Source organism: Ictidomys tridecemlineatus, chromosome 15 (genome assembly GCF_052094955.1).
Source record: "Ictidomys tridecemlineatus isolate mIctTri1 chromosome 15, mIctTri1.hap1, whole genome shotgun sequence".
Taxonomy (NCBI): domain Eukaryota; kingdom Metazoa; phylum Chordata; class Mammalia; order Rodentia; family Sciuridae; genus Ictidomys; species Ictidomys tridecemlineatus.
Genome location: NC_135491.1, coordinates 18985800 through 19004240, shown reverse-complemented (window position 1 = coordinate 19004240; position 18441 = coordinate 18985800). Strand labels below are relative to the sequence as shown.

Below are 18441 nucleotides of genomic sequence, written 5' to 3'. Positions count from 1 at the left end.
CATCACCTGGGAACGCCGCCATGCTGGGCCTAGTTAGCCCACTGTGTAGATGTGAAGACAGGCCCACGCGGCAAGCAACTACTAAACAGCAGCTCCACGCAGACTCTGGATGAATGGGATCTCTTTAGTCCCACAAGAAGCCCAAGCAATATCACATTATGTCGGGGGGTGGGCGGGGGGGGGGGGGAAGACCAAGGTCACAAAGCCAGTCAGGGTACCCCTTCCCAGCTCAAGGCCCTGCCCATGAGGAAAGACATAAGGATGCTGTGGAGATGGTCCGTGGAGTTGGTCAAGGAAGCTGAGCAGGGCCTTGAATGCAGGCACCTGGGTCATGGGGAGGCCTAGCCCTGGACAGCAGCAGCTGACTGTGCCCAAACTCCCTCCAAGGGCCTGAGGACAGACAGCAGTTCCAGCTCCATGGTCAGCATTTCAACGAGCAGACTAATGGCATAGGAGGCAAGGCCACTTTGAGCAAACTCCCTAGAGGATGCAGAGATTTGTACAATGGAAAGAAGCAAACCTGATACCCACTCCCCCTATCTCAGCACTCTTATCACTGGGAAAGTGATACATATTCATGAGCTCATAATCCTTTCTAATCATCACTACATCACACATACGCACAAACTCCCGCAGCTCAGGCTCATACATAATTATAAGGAGCTTCCTCCGTCACTGCCTGGGTCCACCAAAGGACAACAGAGGACGCAGCGGCTACAGTGAATGTGTGGTGGAGGAGGATGCTGGCGGCCCAGGTTCATTCAGGAGCAAGGCTGGGTGCTGTCCACTGTCCACACTCAGCAGCCTGGAGCAGGGCCTCTCTTTGAAGGCTTGTCTGCGGCAGGGTCAGCCCAGCATTGCAGGCCCACAGATCCCTGAAGCTGGTCCCCAGTCAGCCTGGGGACACAGCATAGTGGATAGGCAGTACTCTCTGGGGGCCACAGGGTGACGAGGTGACAGTGAGGTGAAGGTGCTCCTCTCCCTGTGACCAACAGCTGCCCACCTGCGTGGAGAGGCCTAGAAAGGGAAAACTGCTTCCTAAACAGGGTTTGGCGACTCATCTCAGAGCTCAGTTGAGGAATACAGGCAGATAAAGGGATACTACCTGAGACTAGGGCAGTAGGGGACACAAGGAGTTGTTGAGAGCTGGACTGGGAGAGGTCAGTGGCCAGGAATAAGGGGAGGGCCTATATGGAAAACAGTGTGATTCAGAGCTCAGAGCTTCTCTCCAGAGAGACCATGCACAGCAGCTAGAGCCAGGCACTTTCGTCCTGAGGCACAACAGAGAAGGTTTGCGCTCCTTAAAGCAAAAAATAGACAATTTTAGGCCAATAATTTTAAAACCATTTCCTCAAAATGCCCAGCACCAAATCCATTTTTAGAATGTTCCTCTGTGTATTTCACAGCTCATATGTAGACTGGGGAAGACCCTCTGGCCAAGGAGCAAGCACATGAGGGATGGACAGACAGCCTGGGACCCGCACTCACTTGCTGATGCCCTCAAAGGAGGCTTCCCTGCACACGCTGCCGCTGTCGGTATTGACACCACGCTGCAAGGAAAGGGAGAGAGGGTGTAAGAACACACACATGTCACATGGGGGCCACACAGTGTCCCCATAGCCTGCACAGGAGACCCTACCTCCTCCAAGCAGGCTCAAGATAGGGGAAGCCAGAGAGCCCCAACTCTGAACCCAAAACCCCTCCCCATCCTGCCTTTCCCTCACCAGTGAGGCCCCCACCCCCACCCTGGCCAGGCAGCTCCAACCCAGGCCCTCCTTTCTGCACGGCAGCTTGAAAAGCAGACAGGTCAGGAGCCTCATGTATCCCACAATGTCCCAGGTACACAACAAGGTCTCCTCCACGGATGGGTCAGAATACTCTAATGACACCAGCTAGGATGCTGGGCCCAGGTAGGGCCCAGGCAAGAAGAGTGGGTACCAGGGACTGCTCACCACCACTACCAACTGCTGTGCCCAGGCTGGGCCTTATCGTCTCTCTCACCCACATGTGTCTCACTAACAGGGGTATCAGCAGCACCCCCTAGCCCCTTATCTGCACAGATATGACCATCGCAGATCAAAAATAACTGAAAAAAATTTGCATCTGTACTGAACTTCTTGTCATCATTCCCTAAATCTACTGCATAGGTTATTTCCATAGCATTTACATTAGATCAGGTATTATAAATAATCCAGAGATAATTTAAAGTATATTAGAAGAGATATACAAGTTATACAAACACTATGCTATTTATATAAAGAACTTGAGCACCTGGAGGTCTCCGTATCCAAGAGGGTTCTAGAACCAAACCTACAGATAGAGGGATGACTGTATTATCAAATCCAAGGATATGAGACCTACATCAGACAGGACGGTTGTGAAGCTGTTCCACCCCTATCCTTTTCCTAATTGTAAGGAGACTCCTCGTGGAAATGGACCAAGTGGAAATGAAACAAGAGATTCAGAGAAAAAGATGCCCCCCAGCGAGGCAAGGCATTTTAAATCACAACTGCTTTCTCAAGAACTGCAAGCCAATCGATGTCTCACCACATACCCAACACACTGGGTGTTCTCTGACCACAGCATCGAATGCAACCTTCCTTCTTAGCCACCAAAACAGCAGCACAGAATAAAGAAACCAAGTACTAAAGAAAAAAATCACCAAGAACTATTCCTGTAAAAATCAATTAACAAAGGAAAGAAGGGTCACTTTGGAAAGACCATGTAGATGAAACTCCCAAAGTCAAAGAAGAGCAACAAAGCGCGCTTCCCCTCTAGACACCCCACAGCAAGTGAGCCCCAGCCCTGCCAGATGCCGGGGGCCATGCTGCACTCCAGGCTATGCTCCACAGCCCAGCTATCTGAGGAGGGAAGCCAAGGGTGTTTTTCAAATTCCATTAATGACAAGTTATATGCAAATACTACTGAGAGAGGAGTAAACTAACATTCCACACCGCAAAGCCCATGAGCTCAGACCAACACGACTACATCTTCCAGCAGGTGTTAACCCTAAGTGCACATGGTGCCTTGTCCATCACGTCACGTCCCAGGGACAAGAATGGATCCTGGACACAGTCAGCCATTCAGACTAAGTAAACATGGTTACTATTACCAATGACCATTCCTCCCCATTTCCTAATTCTCCCCTACCACTCCGACATTAGCCGGGAAAGGTTGCTCTCTGAAACCTCTTCTCTGTACTGAACACTGCCCAGCTCCTAGACACCAGCCACTTACCAAGGTTAGGAGGACAGAGGGGTTCTGTGATGTCAGGATACTGGCAATCTGAAAGGTAAGAAAGAAAAAAAAAACATTTTACCATTTTAGAGCAATTGTGAAGAAGTCTGCTGGATATAATATACCTCCATTACTTAATGACAGTGCACATTTATACAGCAGGTCCTTAAAATAGGTGAGATTATTGTCCCATCCTGCAGAGGAGGAAACCAAGGCTTACAGAGGTCAAAGAACTTCTGAAAGTCACACAGCTATCAAGTGGAAGAGAAGGCTTCAAACCTAAGCCTGGCACGATCCCATGGCACTGGCCTCCAGGTACCAGACAGATCCTAGTTCCAAACAACCAGACCCGCCCACCCTCCAGGGTACCACCTCTGCCATCTGCCAAGAGCCAGTCCCACCAGCCCAAAACCCTCAGGCACTGTCCCACCAGCTTTGCATCCCCAGGGTAGACACCTCCCTCCCTGCACCCCCCTATTCTCAACTAGACTGAGAGAGTTAGCCTTCCTCAACTCCACCCTTTGGCCTCCAGCCCACCCGTTGTTCTCCAGTTCTCCAGTTCCCCACGCCCCACCATAGCCCACTCAGATGCCCTTCTCAGCAGGCCAGTCGCTTCCTCCTCCGCCGACACCCCACACAAGTTCAACTCTCCACATCCCTGCTCTCCCCTCAATGCGACCTCTGCCCAGAATGCCTTCCCTCCATCTCTGCGCTCCACTCCACCCCGTCTGCATTCCCAAGGCAGGCTCATTGGCCCCTCCTCTACAACCTCACCAGCAGTCATCAATTCCCTAGCAGAGCCACCATCAGTCAGCATTAGCTGTGACTCCTGCACCCAAGAATGCCACCGCCCTGCAAGGAGCAATTTCTTCCTCTCCAGGCCCCCACCCTAGTCTGCCTGTGTCTGAACTACTACATCAGCCCCCTCCCCCTGCAGCCCCTGCTCTAAACTCTCGCCACTGTGACAGTAAGGAGGACATGTTGCTGTTTTAACAGACTGACTGAGCTGCCACTGACATATTCTACAATGAATATATTTTAAGTGGACATTTTGACATATGTATATACATCTATTTTAATACAGAGATGCTCCCAGAGAAAAGCTGGAATATTCTGAAGCATCACAAACAATATGCATGTGCAGCTACTCTTGAACAATCAGAGTTCAGCACATGACAATAAAATGCACCTGCAATCCCATCCCGGGAGACTTTTTAGCTCTACACATAAAAACAGAGATCTGTAATGACATTTGGATCATACAAAATTACACGGTTCACTTATTTCCTGTCATTAAATATTCTTCAAACACGCAATTTTTAGCAGTCACTACCTCTGGGGATGATAAACGTTCAATAAGTCCTTGATTATGGCCTGTGCCAGTCATCTTACACCCATCATCTCATTTAACCACCCATGAAGATGCTGCCACCATGGCCAGATTTCACAAATGAGAAGGGCTTGCAGGCTAGAGAACCTGCTCGAGATCAGAGCTAAAAGATGACAAAGCCCAGATTTGAACCTATGACTGTAATAATCTCTGAATGGATACAGCATAATTTATTCATCCTTCTATTGGACATAAATTATTTCTAAGGATGAGTGATTACAAATAATGTTGTGATGAACATCTAGCACATAAGGCTTTATTTCTTTAAAATTAAATTTCTTAAAAAGCTTATTTCCTTTAGAAAGGAAGGAAGGAGGGAGGGAGGGAGGAAGGAAAAAAACAAAGTTGATTCAGTTGGATCAAAAGCTGTATACCGTGTCAAGGCTTGTGATGCCCACAGCCAAGTGACCCTCCAGATTCATACCAACCACCCTCCCTCCAGCCTTGCCCGAGGCTCCCTCTCCCCCATGTCCCTCACTCCCTCATTCACTCAGAAACTGCTCTAAGAATGAATGAGCCCTCAGCCTTGGTCCCTTCCACTCCCCAGCCCCTCCTGGAGGAGGGGGAGGCTCAGGAAAAGGAACAGAGCCGCCTCACTGCCACGGAGCAGGTCCTACGTGTGTTGTTATGTTGACACGAAGGGTCTACATTCATCAGCACACAACGATTCTGTCAATTACAGCAGCAGAATCAGAGAACGAGAAGGCACTTGGGGATTGTATCTGCTATTGTCCTTGGGAGAGAGGAGCTGGATAACAAATGTGCGGGCTGATGGTTTTTCTCTCCACAACGACTCTCTGGACGTGCTGGTTAGGGATAATGGAGGAGAAAGCAGCCCTCGCCATGCTGCCTGACGCTCAGATGGATCGAGGCCCGACACAGAGAGCAGGCTGTGCGTCTGCGAGGCCTGGCAGGGCAACATCTTTTATTGATCACAACTACTTCAGTGGGCCCTGGCTACCTCTGCAGCTGTGAAACCTCTCCCGGCCTGGCAGCTCCATCAGCCCTTCCCCATGGAGACCCATTAGGGCGACGTTCTCATCGGCACACTCTGAAGCCGTGTCTCAAAAATTAAGGGAACACGATGTGGCTGTCTCACGCTGGCTCGAAATGCAGCCCCCACATAGGACAGCACAGTTCTGTCAACCCAGGGCCTCATTTCCACAGAGCAGTGGCCGCTGGGGACACATCAGCTCTCCCCAGCCAGTGCTGTTAAATGCCCCGGCTGTGCCGCAGGCCATGGCCAGCATTGATCTCCCAGGCAGCCTGGCCTCCTGGGCAGGTCAAGGTAGATGGGCAGCCACAGCATGCTTCAGAGCCTGGTGGGCACGGCCACCTCATGCATTCCCCTAATCAGGATGCCAACCAGACCTGGGGGCCACTCTTCACAAAGGAATTAGTCATGCCTTCACCAGTGTTGCCGAGAGCGCCCATCTGGCTCCAGAGAGCTGGGCTTCGCCATGCAAGCACTAAAGCTCTTGAAAGTAAACCCTCGTTCACAGCAGTCTCTTGAAACATTAGTGCACACTGGTGGCCTGCAATGCTTTTAAAATTTTGAATTTGTTTTTAAAATGGAAACATCACAAACAATTTGGATATGCAGCTGAACAACTGGAATATCCAGCAGACCTGAGCCAGGAGTTCTGCAGAACAGCGGCCCCTTCAGAGGAGGGGTGGCTCTCCCTGCCCCACCACCCCCACTACCTGAGGTATCTCTACCCCAGGCTGGGGGGCAGGCAGCATCTTCCCTGTGGTGTGTGTTGTTTCTCCAACATCTATCCTTTCTGGATCTGAGTTGGTGACTCCGGTATCTCTGAACATCTGCCAGGTGCCCTGAAGGAGAGCAAGTGCACAGAGCATACCCTGCCCACCACTAGCCCCCAGTTGGGTCCTCGCCATGCTGCAATGCCTCAAGTACCACTCACGGGTCTCCCGAGTGTCCCCTTGTCAGGAAAGCTACCATCTCAAAAATTAAACTCAGGCCCCTGTATGAGGAGAGGGGAACTGGAAAGCCCAGTTTGCATTTTATATGTGATATCAAGTGAGTAGCAATGGCCTGGTGGGTGGGGCTCTGACTTGCACAGAACTTGAAGGTTGTGCTGGTGCCCCAAAACAGAGCGGAGGGGCCTCCTGTGTGCCAGGCAGTGGCCACAGCATCACAGGGCCTTGGTCATTTGGTCACTTGGACCACAGAGCTAGCTAGTGTCACCAATGCCACGGCCCTCTCAGCAGTAGAAGCTGGAGAAGAACCCTTCTGTCTGCCTGGGACACATTCAAAGCCTCAGGAGGACGGTCATACACTTAACCAGGTCACATCACACCTGCCAGACAACCAGGCTGGGAAGTGGATTCAAGTCAAGAGAACTCCAACTCCGCCCACCCCACCAGCCTTTCACTGCCCTGGGTTCTCTAGACAGTGGCACCTTAGCTGGCAAGGGCCCATAAGGAAGCCTCCTGACACACAGCCTCAGGCCAAGCCCAGAGGTTCCTCTGGTCAGACCTAAGTCCCTGCTTCAGGCAAGCTTCCTCTCAGAGATGTCTTCCCCTGGTGCATCTCAGTGGCCACAATCCAGGTCACCAGACATTTCCACCTAAGTCAGAGGCAATACCCAGGGCACAAATGGCTTCCTCCAAGAAGTCCGAAGTGCACATTTCCTGCCAGCTCTGAGTGAGGTGCTCCTCAGGGCTGGTGGCCAGGCAGTGGTGTCCACAGGCTGTGGCAGTGGGAGGAGAGGAAATTCAGAAGCAGAAGGGTTTCTGAAGCCAAGGAGCTGCTTGAGAGAGCAGGCATCAGCGACTTACCTCATCTGTATACTGGACGTCGTCCACAGCATATTTCTCCTTGAAATGCTCCTTGGAATGGATCCTCAAAAGGAAGCACAAGGAATGCCAGGGTCAGGGCTTAGCAATGGCTCAGCGTGGCCACTTTCTTGCTCTTCATGCCCAGGCCACGAAGCCCCGGGCCCATTTGGAGTGGGCATAGAGTGGGTCTGCCCAGTAGAGACTTGAGGACAAGGACACTGGGCCAGAATGTCACCTGCCTTCTTAGACACCACCATTCCCAGGGACCTCCACCCCTCTCTGACCCTGGCTGCCTGCAGCAAGCAGATGCAAATGCCCCCTCTTTCCAAGATCTGTCTCCACCACCGCAGAGCCTGGCCCAGACAGGAGGCACGGCCCTTAGAAGTGAAGCAGGCAGCCTCCTGGCTATAATGGAGTCTCTTTAAAGGAAAGTTAACAAATTAACATTTTAAAGAAGTTAATATCAGTATTACTCAAGAGGATGAGAAAAACTTAAGCTGAATCATCAATCCTGAAAAATCAGCCAATGAGAAGAGACAGGGCAGATGAGGTTGGGCAGCCCCCGGCCCACCTCACCCACTTCACAGTAATGAGCCTGGGGGTCACAGCTGTGCCAGGCAGACCTCACGCTGGGTCCAGCAGGCCACCACCCCCACTCTCAGGCTCCAGGTCAGCAGATGAGTCAATGTCACTGCTGGTGACAGAACTTACATATGGAGGAACACTAACTACATGGGGGAAGGCCAGCGCCAGCCAAGTCCAATGACGCACGCTCACACCATCCATGCCATACCCCCTCCCCACCCCCCACCCCCGCAACAATGTCATCACAAGGAGTCACCTGTGGGAGACCAACCTTGCATGTGACTGAGTCACACTCCCCAGCTGGGTGCTGAGGCGCTCAGTCACAGAAATGTGGCAGAGCTTTCCCCCCATTTCTTGGGTTCGAGAGTCTGTGTCTCGTGCATGTGTGTGTCTCCTACAGCCCCATGGGTGAAGCTATGCTCAACTATTTCTTTGAAATATAACTCCTTGCCTAGTTTAGGATAAAATCTTCCATGGAAGTGCCTTGTGTGTGTCCCCTTCTCTTACTGTGCCCTTGGGTGTGGCCTATCCAGGTGTCAATCAACCTGCTGACAGTGGACATCATGAAGATAGACTCAGCCCCATGAAACCTGACCCCTTGCCTCATTTGAACAGCTTCTCCTCAATAAAAAGGGTCACCGTGTGCTCTCTCTCTCTCTCTCTCTCTTCCTTCGGACCCTTAAGGTCAGAGGAGCCGACACAAGAAAAAGGTATTTGTGTCTTGTGTCTGTTATTTTGCGCAGCCCAGTCAGCCCAGTTCAACTGGAGTAATCCCTGAGCCTTTTAGTCGGGAGAACAGAAACCCAGCAGTCACCTCCATCCTTGCCCTGCCAGGCTACTTGTGGTCTCACAGCATTGTCATCAGCGGGTGTCACACCCTACACTGGCCTCAGACAAAGCACAGCAGATGGTTTCCGGATTCTGCTTCCTGGGCCCTCAGGGGTTATATGATAAGAGGGTATCTAGGGAGACCCAGATGAAACAGGGGAGGCACTCAACTTCAGCACTAAGAATGAGTCCTTAAAGACTCCTACATCCAAAGCCTGTGTGACATGAATGACCAGAAACCAGAATCCCACAGCTCTCCCTGGCCCTCCACCACTTCCCTCTCCACAAGAACAATCCTCGGGAACTGACTGCCAAAAGGGTAGGCCACAGGACCTAGGGCACAGTGGTGGGCTGTGGGAGTAGCAGCAGAGAGCTCACAGACACTCAGGGTGAGCTGGGTCAAGCCCACCTCAGGGTCCAGAGTCTGGTTTCAGTGAGGTCAGCTGCTCACCACAGCCCAGAATGCCCTCAGCTTTTCCTCCCTTTTGGCCCTTCTGATGTGATCACTGGGTATCAAGCTCTTACTGTTAATTAAATTTGCACAACTCAGTCACATTAACTTCCACGTTTGAGGCAGGACTCAAAAGTTTAAATGGCCAAGGTCTGACACCTCCATTAGCATGGCCCCAAGCAGCTCCAGGCAGAAATGGATGACAAGTACCCCCGCAGGATTCTGGAGGTCCCAGCTGCAGGCTGGCTTAGAGAACTGGCAGGTCCTTCGCTACTGAGCAGCGACTCTCTTGGCAAGTACTTGACCTTGCAAGTGGCACAAAAACAAGAACCAGAAAAGCAAGAGGCAGGGCCATCAGCAAAATGTGTTGCTGGAGCGTAGTGCATGCCTGTAATCCCAGCAATTCGACAGGCTAAGGCAGGAGGATCACAAGTTCAAGGCCAGCTTCAGCCAATTTAGCAAAACCCTATTTCAAAATACAGTAAAAAGGACTGGGGAGGTAGCTCAGTGGTTGAGCACCCCTGAGTTCAATGCTCCGGACCAGTGGTTGTGAGTGTCTTGACCATATCCATTTTTTTGTTGTGATTGCCAGCTCCACAACACATGCCTGCATCCTCAGCAAGTCCCCAACTCTGGCCCCTTTCACTTCATTACCTTCAGTGATAACAGGCGTGGAGGGCAAATTCCCAATGGATTCATAAAGTTCATCGGATCTGACTTCAAAGCCAGCCTCCACGGCTCCTACAGTGAGGCATCTCGGCTATGTGTAGGTAGGCACCTGGCCTTCCACCTCCACTCCAGTAGGAGTCCTAAATCCTCCCACCTCACTGGAACCATCCTGCTGAAGGAAGCCACCTGCCCTTCCAACCCAAGAGTGTTGTCAGTTAGTCCTCATGGGGAGGTCTCCAGCCAGTAAGCCTGAGGTCAAGGACATAACAGCAGGAAACCAAAAGAGTAGTACTAGCAAAAGGGAGGTAAACTAAGGGAGCTGAGATCTGTGGGTGACCCCAGGGGATGTGCTCACCTATCCACTCCTTCTTGGTGGCCACAACCCTTCCACTCACTGATCATGGAAGCTGAGCTGAAGCACAGGAAGCTAGCCCACAAGAGAGCCTGCTACCGCCACCCCAATATCAGGAAGAAGTGGGCATAGGCGCCAGACCCACCAAATGCTCTTTGCCCAATCAGTGCTTGCCCTCCTCAGTGATGCCAATGAGACAAAAATGGCCTCCCTAGCAACAGGCCTGATTCTTTATTTGACAATTAAAACCTGAAGACTTATAAGCATCGTGTCTGGCACCGTGCACTTAATTCTTGTCAAAGGGCAGAAATAATTAAGTTTGAATAGTACTTATTTTTTCATGTTTTGGAATTAATTATAGTAAAAATCATTTAAATGTCACCTAAAGCAATATGCATGCCAGGCTACCATGTCACACCAGTCATCAAATGCTTGGCAGCCATGATTTGGCAGGTTGATGGGAACAGGAGTAGCATGTCCACGGAACCCTGCCAAGCTGGCTGGAGAGGTCACTGAGTGGCTCTAAACCCACTGAGGGCCAGGCTGGCCAGAGCGGGAGATACCCACTTGGAGGTTCTACACCCTGTCCCACCTGGAGTCGGGGATCCAGAAAATAACTCATTCCAGGCCCCATTACATGGCAAATTTGAAGAAAAAAAAAAATTGGACTAGGAAAGGATGGGTCTGGAGGGAAGTTGAGGCTTCCGATGCAAGTTTTTTTCGTTCAAGTGCAAAGGAAGCTTTTGCAAAAAGAGAAGTCCTCTCACTCAATGGGATTCTCATCCTTCAGAGGGGGCCCACGCCCAGGGACCTGGCCAGTGCAGGCCTGCTCTGCTAGCAGCTGGGCCCCAGCAGGAGCCCAGCGTCAGAGCTGATATCTGCTTACTGTGCAGTGAGCACCAACACCCCGCGCAAGGCCTCGGGTGGGAAGGAGACATTAAATTAATGTCACACAATGCAGACACGATGGAGCCCCTTGGAAAATGAAATTTCAAAGAGCAGGTCTTGGCGGCTAGCTGACCACCTGCATACAGTTAATGAATAAGTAATAGGGCCAAATTACAGCAGTCACCATCAATTTCCAGCGGCCAGAGCCTGCCTTCAGCTCCAAACAATGCCGCTGCCCTTCATTCCGTTCACAGCAGAACGCGGCGGCACTTGCTCCTGAGTGGAAGTCGGCAACCATTTCAAGATTTCATTAGGTTGTCAAAGAGAAAAGCAGCCCCCTCCAGAGCAATGCGGGCGTCTGATCCTGGAGACCTCTCCCGCAGGCGAGCCGGTGCAGCAGCAGCACTTCCTGTGAGATGCTCAGCTCAGAGAGGCCCAGCAGAGGGAGAGCCGATAAGCACAGGTGATCAAGACAGGCTTGCCAGGGGGTCAGCACAGCCCCGGAGACTAGGTGCTGGGAGGGTCTAGAGCAGCCCAGGAAAAGCCAAAGGAACCCCACCAGCCCCTTCTCAGTAAGGCCTGTGCCCCTGGAAGATGGCCCACACATACCTCTGATAATAGAAGGAGCTGGGGTGAGGCCAGAGAGGTTGAGGAAGCTCTGTCCTCATGACCCAAGATGTGTGCATGCGGAGCTGTGCCATGAAAACACCAAACACATCACACACACACACCCATGTCACAAACACTCCACATGCATCACACCACACACACACACACACACACACACACACACACACTTCCTACACCAAAAGAGATCAGGCGCAGAGTCTCAGGTCCTCAGCCCTAGAGAAACTCACCTGCCACGCTTCCTGGGCAGCCTGAGGCCCAGACAGGTATTCAGGAGGATGAGCACCCGCTCCCTACAAACTCAAGCTCGACACACTGTCTCTCATCCTACAGATTGGGTTTTTCAGAGGTTCCAGGGGGGTCCCTATCTTGGTCCAAAGTTGTTCACCCTCTATGGGTCCTGAGTCTTCCCAGGGTGTTAAATTACAGAAGCAATTTCCTGCTCTGAGGACCCCAGACACCCCAAAACCAAAGCTGCCATCAGCTAAGCCTGATTCTGATGAACTATTTTGATGAACACCCTTCCATCAAAAAGACAACACAATTTCATGAACAAAGGCTGCAAATAAAAATGAGTTCAAAACTACCACTCTCCTGCTCCAAAAAGGGCCTGGGGTAAGGCACAGGCAGGCTCCAGGCTGCCCACAGCCCCCTGGGTGTCTGAAACCCTGACAGCAGCCTAGACAGCGAACGCAGGAAGCGGCAGATCCTGCAGACGGGGGTGTTGTTTCCCTGGGTGACTTTGGATTGCAGTATCTGCCAGATGGATTTTCAAAAGTCATCAGATAGAGACTCCGAAGGAAGCTGAGGAGCTGAAGGTCAAATGTTCAGTCTGGTGGGTTTTGATTGCAAAGGCCAGGTAATCCCATCAGCTCACTCCCGGTGCCCTATTGATTATAGAAGTGTCTGGAAGCAGCCACACACATCAGATCTGGCCGACCCCCAACGCCAGCCTGAACAACCAGCCCCTCTGTCGCTGCCCCATTATAACTACGCCTTCTCTCCCAAAGGTTCGAGACTGGGGACTAAGAGAGGGTCATCTCAGAACAGAGAAAGGGAAAGGCCTGCTGGGAGTGGCCATGGCAGGAAGCCAGGGCTGCAGGAGACAAAGATCTACTCAGGTGTGGGAATCCCCCTTGGGACCAAGGCTGCCTGGCATGGCCTGTCCAGCCTACACATGAAGCCTTTTCCACCAGGGAGGACCACCCTACAGACCTGCCTGCATCCTCAAGGTCACCCAAGGCTATCTGCCTGCCCTAGACAATGAGCGGGCAAGGCAAGGCAGTGGCAGACTAAAGGAGACTTCTAACAGATTCTCTGAAACCCAGCTGTGGCCAAAGCATAGAATATTATTCCTGTATGCTCCAGAAAAGCCAGCTGCTAACTGCTGTTCCCTGACCAATAGGATACTGGGTTTTAAACCCTCAAGTCAAGTGCACAGGGTGGATGTGAGGAGACATGTTGAAATTCGCTCAGGTTTAGCCACTGGATAGTGGTCCTAAGGTAGAACCAGATCCCTCCTCCCACAGCCCCAGAAGATGCCCACACTCAACCCATGGACAAGCACCCTCTGACTTCTTGCTAGAGCCAGTTCTTCATAAAAAGAAGTAAATAGGCAGAAGAGATGTTCTCAGAGCCCCTCCTCCTCTTGATTCAGAAACCCCAGGTGAGGCCCTACAGACTCCATGATCAGAATCTTCTGGAAGCTGTCTTTCTTACCACAGATTCTCCCCACAACTCACAGACAGAGGCATCTGTCTGAGAGCCGAGCTAGCTCTCTGAGCAGTGAGCTCTCAGCAATTTTTGAGCCAAGAGGCAGGACCACAAAAAGGCTAAGAGGGCAACCAGGTGAAAACTGCAGGTGCCACCCAGAGCCACGGGACGCTCAGCACAGGGGCCCCAGCTACTACTCAGATGTGACTCGCAAAGAAGGACTAAGGCCACAACTCTGCTCCTATGACCACCTTGGGGTGAAGGAAAAAATCTGCAAGGATCCTCTTACAGGGACCAGATCTAAACTCTTCATCAAGGTTGTTCTGAGTTCTAGGGTTGGGTAACAAACTACCCTGACAGTCGGTGGAACAGAAAACCATTCATCATGTTCATGGATTTTCTAGGTCAGGCACTTGGAGCCTAGAGAGTATGCCTAAGCTCTGCTCCACAACACCTAGGACATCTAGACCTCCGCAGGAAGACTCCCTTCTGTGGGTGAACTTCCCACTGCATTTGACATCTAGCCTCTCAAGTTGCACAGTGACACCACTACTTCTGAGCACCAAGACGGTCAGGGAATCCTGACCAGGGTCAGGGAAAACAGATTCCACTTTTAGACAGCAAATGGCCAGAAACGCTGCTGTGATCAATTCTGGACATTACAATCTACCCCTTCATTACTGCCTCATGTCAGTGTCAAAAATATAACCATCCCCACAGTGGCCACCACTGTAACGACAGCCCAGGTGGCACCTCTTGAGCAGCACCACTATTATTTTGCAGGAAGGAACTGGAGCCCCAAACAGTGACCAGACCTATTCACCAGCCCCATGACCTCCACATGGACACTACACTGAACCACTGACAACATTAGCTCCCAACCGCGGCTCCAGGTCATGGGACCTGCATAGGTTGTCCCCCCACACTGGGCCAGTTTCCTCTATAAATGGGCATTCGCAAGGATTCAGCCACAAATGGAATACAAGTAGACAATAACTGAGGAAGAATGGGAAGGCAGTGATCAGGTAAGGCCTCTCCATGACAGTGCAGCCATTCACACCAAAGGCCAACTTGATGGGGAGTGTCCACTCCCAGCCCTCCTTCTCAAGAGCCATGCCAGGAAAATATCCCCCAGAGAAACAGAGCCGGCTTCTCTTCTACTGCAAATTCTGCCTAAAGCCAAGTCGTCATGGCAAAGCTGAAAGCCCAGAGCCAGGCTGGGATCCTCAGAGTAGAACTGATGCCAGTTTGTGGGCCTGGCCCCCCAACTCCAAGACAGCGCAAGAGCTACATGCCAAGGCCAGCAAGGGAAGCTGTGGAGTCTGCACTACAGAGCCTGTGAAGGGGAGGGGAGGCCACAAAGCAGAGGAAGTCCAGACAAGCCCCGCAGTGGCCTTGGCCCTCTGCGAAAAGCCCAGAGTCCCTGCAGCAGCCAAGCGCCTTGTCATTCAAACCAGCCACTGACTCACCAGCCCACCTGGTAATGAGCGTTCTGGGGCACTCGGCAGCAAAGGCTGCAATTTACACATTAGCCAAGAATAATCACTCTCCAGGCAGAAATGACAGGCTGGAAGGCGGGGAGCATTTAGCAGGATCCTCTGATCACCTCAAACATCCCTGGTTAAGCACAGCTTCTGCCTCAGTGCCTGCGAGAGGCAGGGACAACTCTCCAGAGGGCCCTGGAGCTGGCAGGCACTATGGAGGATGGGGGAGGGGCAACTTCTCCTGGGGGACAAGGCCCAGTCTCTGATCCCACACCTGTGACACAGGACAGCTCTAAGGTCCCACCCTATCTCAGAGATAGGCCAGCGAAGGACAGGCTCATCTGTGGCCAGATACAGGAAGGAGTAATGCCCCCCCCATGACAGTGATGGGCCCCCAGACTGCTTTCCCTGATCCAAACCAAATCTACCACATGGGCATATGCAGGTCCACACCACCCCCAGCAAGGTCAAGTGGATGTGACCATCCACCCCCTGGGGCTAAACCTCAGGCATTTTAACTAAGCTGAGAATCCTTGATTTCAAGATCAATATCCCCACCATACCCCAGTTTTGGTGTCTCTTCCCAACCAAGGCACAGGTTGCTAGCACAGAGCATGCCATCAAAGGGCCCTGCTCTTACCACCAACCTCTCCCCTTGTTACTGTGCCTCCTAGCCACCCACCGGCCCAACCTGTACTCCCACCCCCATTGCCACCCCCAGCCACCCAGTGGTCAGCAACCATGGTAACATGGCAGAGACCACTCCTTACTTTCCCATCCAGGTGGCATAGCTGGCAGGAAGCCTGGGCACAAAGAGAGTGGATTTCCCAGTGTCAACATTGATGACGCCATAGCAGCCTGGCTCAAGGACACCAAATGCCCAGTGAAAGAAGGACTCCTGTGGAGGGAATAAGGAGCCTCATTACCCAGTGATCAGGACAGAAACAAGAGGCAAGGGGGGGAGGGAGAGGCGAGTAGCAAACAGGGCCTTCTTTCCAGGAAACAGACCAGTGCCCTCATCCTCTTGGAAACTGACCCCCAACCCCACACAGCCCTTCCACCTCTGCTCTGGCTGCAAGCTTCCCGTCTTACCCTGCCATGTATTGGCAAGGGCAGCCCGGCAGCTCCTCCGAGCCCGCTCCAGGCCTCTCCAATGATGCGTGTGTGCCCCAGCCTTCCTGTGCCCCCGGACCCCCACCCACATTCCCCAAGAACATAGCAAGGTTGAGACACAATGCCCAACAGCCCCACAATTCCAGCTCGATTCAGACACCCAGGCCAGACATCTACACCAAAATGGATTCCCTCATTTAGAACAGCTTATTTCCCCCAACCACCCCCGGGGCAGCTGATGACTTCAGTGTTTAGCAACAAGCACTGAGCTCAAACCACGTCATCAAGGTACGATGTGTAGGAGGAGCTCTTTTGAGATTTACCCAGCCTAACGTCAGTAAGAGAGCCCACAGGTGAATTTAGGAAACTGATCTTTAAACCACGAGTATGTAAACTGTAAGAAGCATCAAGCCTGGTCAAAAAAAAAAAAAAAAATAGGGCCCCATGTTGCTGGCAGCTGGGGATTATAGTCTTGCAGCTACGGAAACAATGGGGCAGAGGGAAAGGACCCTTGGGACAGGAGGGGCTTTTCATAAAAAATAAAAAACAAAAAACAAACAAACAAAAAAACCTCTCCAATCACCCTTAGCAGAGGATCTCAGCCTGTCTGTGCCCTGCCAGGCAGACATGGTCTATCTGGGGAGGTCAGGTCTTGCTACTTCTCTCCACCTCAACAACTCCTCACATTCCCTGTCCCACCACTGATGTGGATGCTGGCCCAGGTCCCCTAGGCATTCTGCCCCCAGGGAGATTCTGGAATTCCCACTGTGGTTGGGCCTGGCAGCAGGGAGAAAAGAGCACTAGACATGGAGTCCAAAGAAAGGGTTCAAAGCCAGCTTCATCTCCTAACAAGTTATTACCCTTCTTGAGCCTCAGTTTCTTCATCTGTAAAGTGGGTATAATGCTAGCACCAACAGGCGTGAGCCCAGCCCAGCCCAGGGTCTCCTGGTTTTATGGGCAAGGGTCCTTGTTCCTGGGGACTGAATGCTGCCTGCTATTCTCAGCTGAGGCCACCACATCCAGGTAGGACAACACGGGGCTCCAGAACCAAAGGCGTTCCCAGACCACTTTCAGGCAGAGGAAACCAGGGAGGCTCAGCACTGGCCAAGCCAGGATGAAAGCCAGGCTCTGACTGCTGCTCAGACAAACAGCCCAATCACACGTCCCCTCTGGGTCCTCCTCAGTGCAGATGGCGTCCAACCCCAGGAACACACCCAGCCCACGCTCTGCTCGCCCACCCTGTGCACACCAGCCCTCACCTGTCCGAATTCACCTGGCCTTCAGGCCCACCCTAGTGGCTCCCCCTCCATGAAGGCCGGCCTGCTGGCTCCCCCAGGAACATCACTTTTCTATACATTGGCCTGAGGGAACTGAGCGTGGCTGGCGACAGCTCTGGACATTGAGCCCCTCAGCATGGACCCCCCCCCACACTACCCTGCACCTCCCGGGCAGCCCTGGAGGCTCACCTGGCGGAAGATGACGCCAGTGTCGGTGCAGTAGCGCTGCGTCTCCTCGCCGCCCTGCAGCAGCACAGCGGAGCCGGGCTCCACGGCCGCGTTCTTCTTCAAGCGCTCACACAGGCGCCGCCGGTTCAGCGCGAAGAGCGCCAGCGGGACCTTCAGGGTCTCATTCCCCAGGGAAAAAGAAGGGCTGCAGAGACATAAGCACACGGGCACATGGACACGTCAGCGCCTCCAAGGGTCCCCCCCCAAGGTCTGAGACTGTGGAGACCCCACCAGCCTCGGCAAGCCAGTCAGAGCTCCACGGCTGTGCTCGGAGAGGGTCACTCGCTGGGCTGCCCGAGGGCCACAGGGCTCGTCACCCACCCTGCCCTGCTGTCTCTGAAGGCCTGGCCCACCATGGGCTTGAAGGACAGCTGATCTGCTCAGGGGTGCAAGGGTGAGGCCACGGAGAAACAGCCTGCAGTGGTCAGAGATGCCACTCAACAGCCATCACCCTCCAGGATCGTTCCCAGGAGCTCCCCGTCTACTCAGAGCTTCCCGTGACAGTGGCCAGCGTGAAACAAGATCTGACCCAGACAACACTGGCATCTGACTGTGTTCCCAGCCTTCTGTCCCATTCTCCTCAAGCCTTTGACCCATAGCCTGGGTGTGCTGTCCTCACCCCACCCCATACCCCAACTCTCTTAGCGTGCGCTCTCTCTCTCTCTCTCTCTCTCTCTCTCACACACACACACACACACACACACACACACAGCACTCTGAGATCAGAGTGTCTGAGGAAAAACCATGAGAAGATGACTCTGTGAGCAGGAGTCACAGGGGTACAGACCCCGCCAACA

General features: G+C 52.6%; 1 protein-coding gene across 3 annotated transcripts in view; it reads right to left on the bottom strand.

The window, feature by feature from the left end:
- Positions 1 to 18441, bottom strand: part of Pepd (peptidase D) — a 115917-nt gene that overhangs the window by 89152 nt on the left and 8324 nt on the right. For 2 of the 3 annotated variants that reach the window (XM_078032170.1, XM_005330630.5), the window contains exons 2-6: positions 17606 to 17789; positions 15797 to 15924; positions 7430 to 7493; positions 3238 to 3285; positions 1489 to 1550 (exon numbers count right to left, since the gene is read on the bottom strand). In XM_078032170.1, the coding sequence (XP_077888296.1) occupies positions 1489 to 1550; positions 3238 to 3285; positions 7430 to 7493; positions 15797 to 15924; positions 17606 to 17789 (486 nt within the window). The remainder of the gene's footprint in view (positions 1 to 1488; positions 1551 to 3237; positions 3286 to 7429; positions 7494 to 15796; positions 15925 to 17605; positions 17790 to 18441) is intronic. The other variant, XM_078032171.1, reaches the window with a different exon arrangement.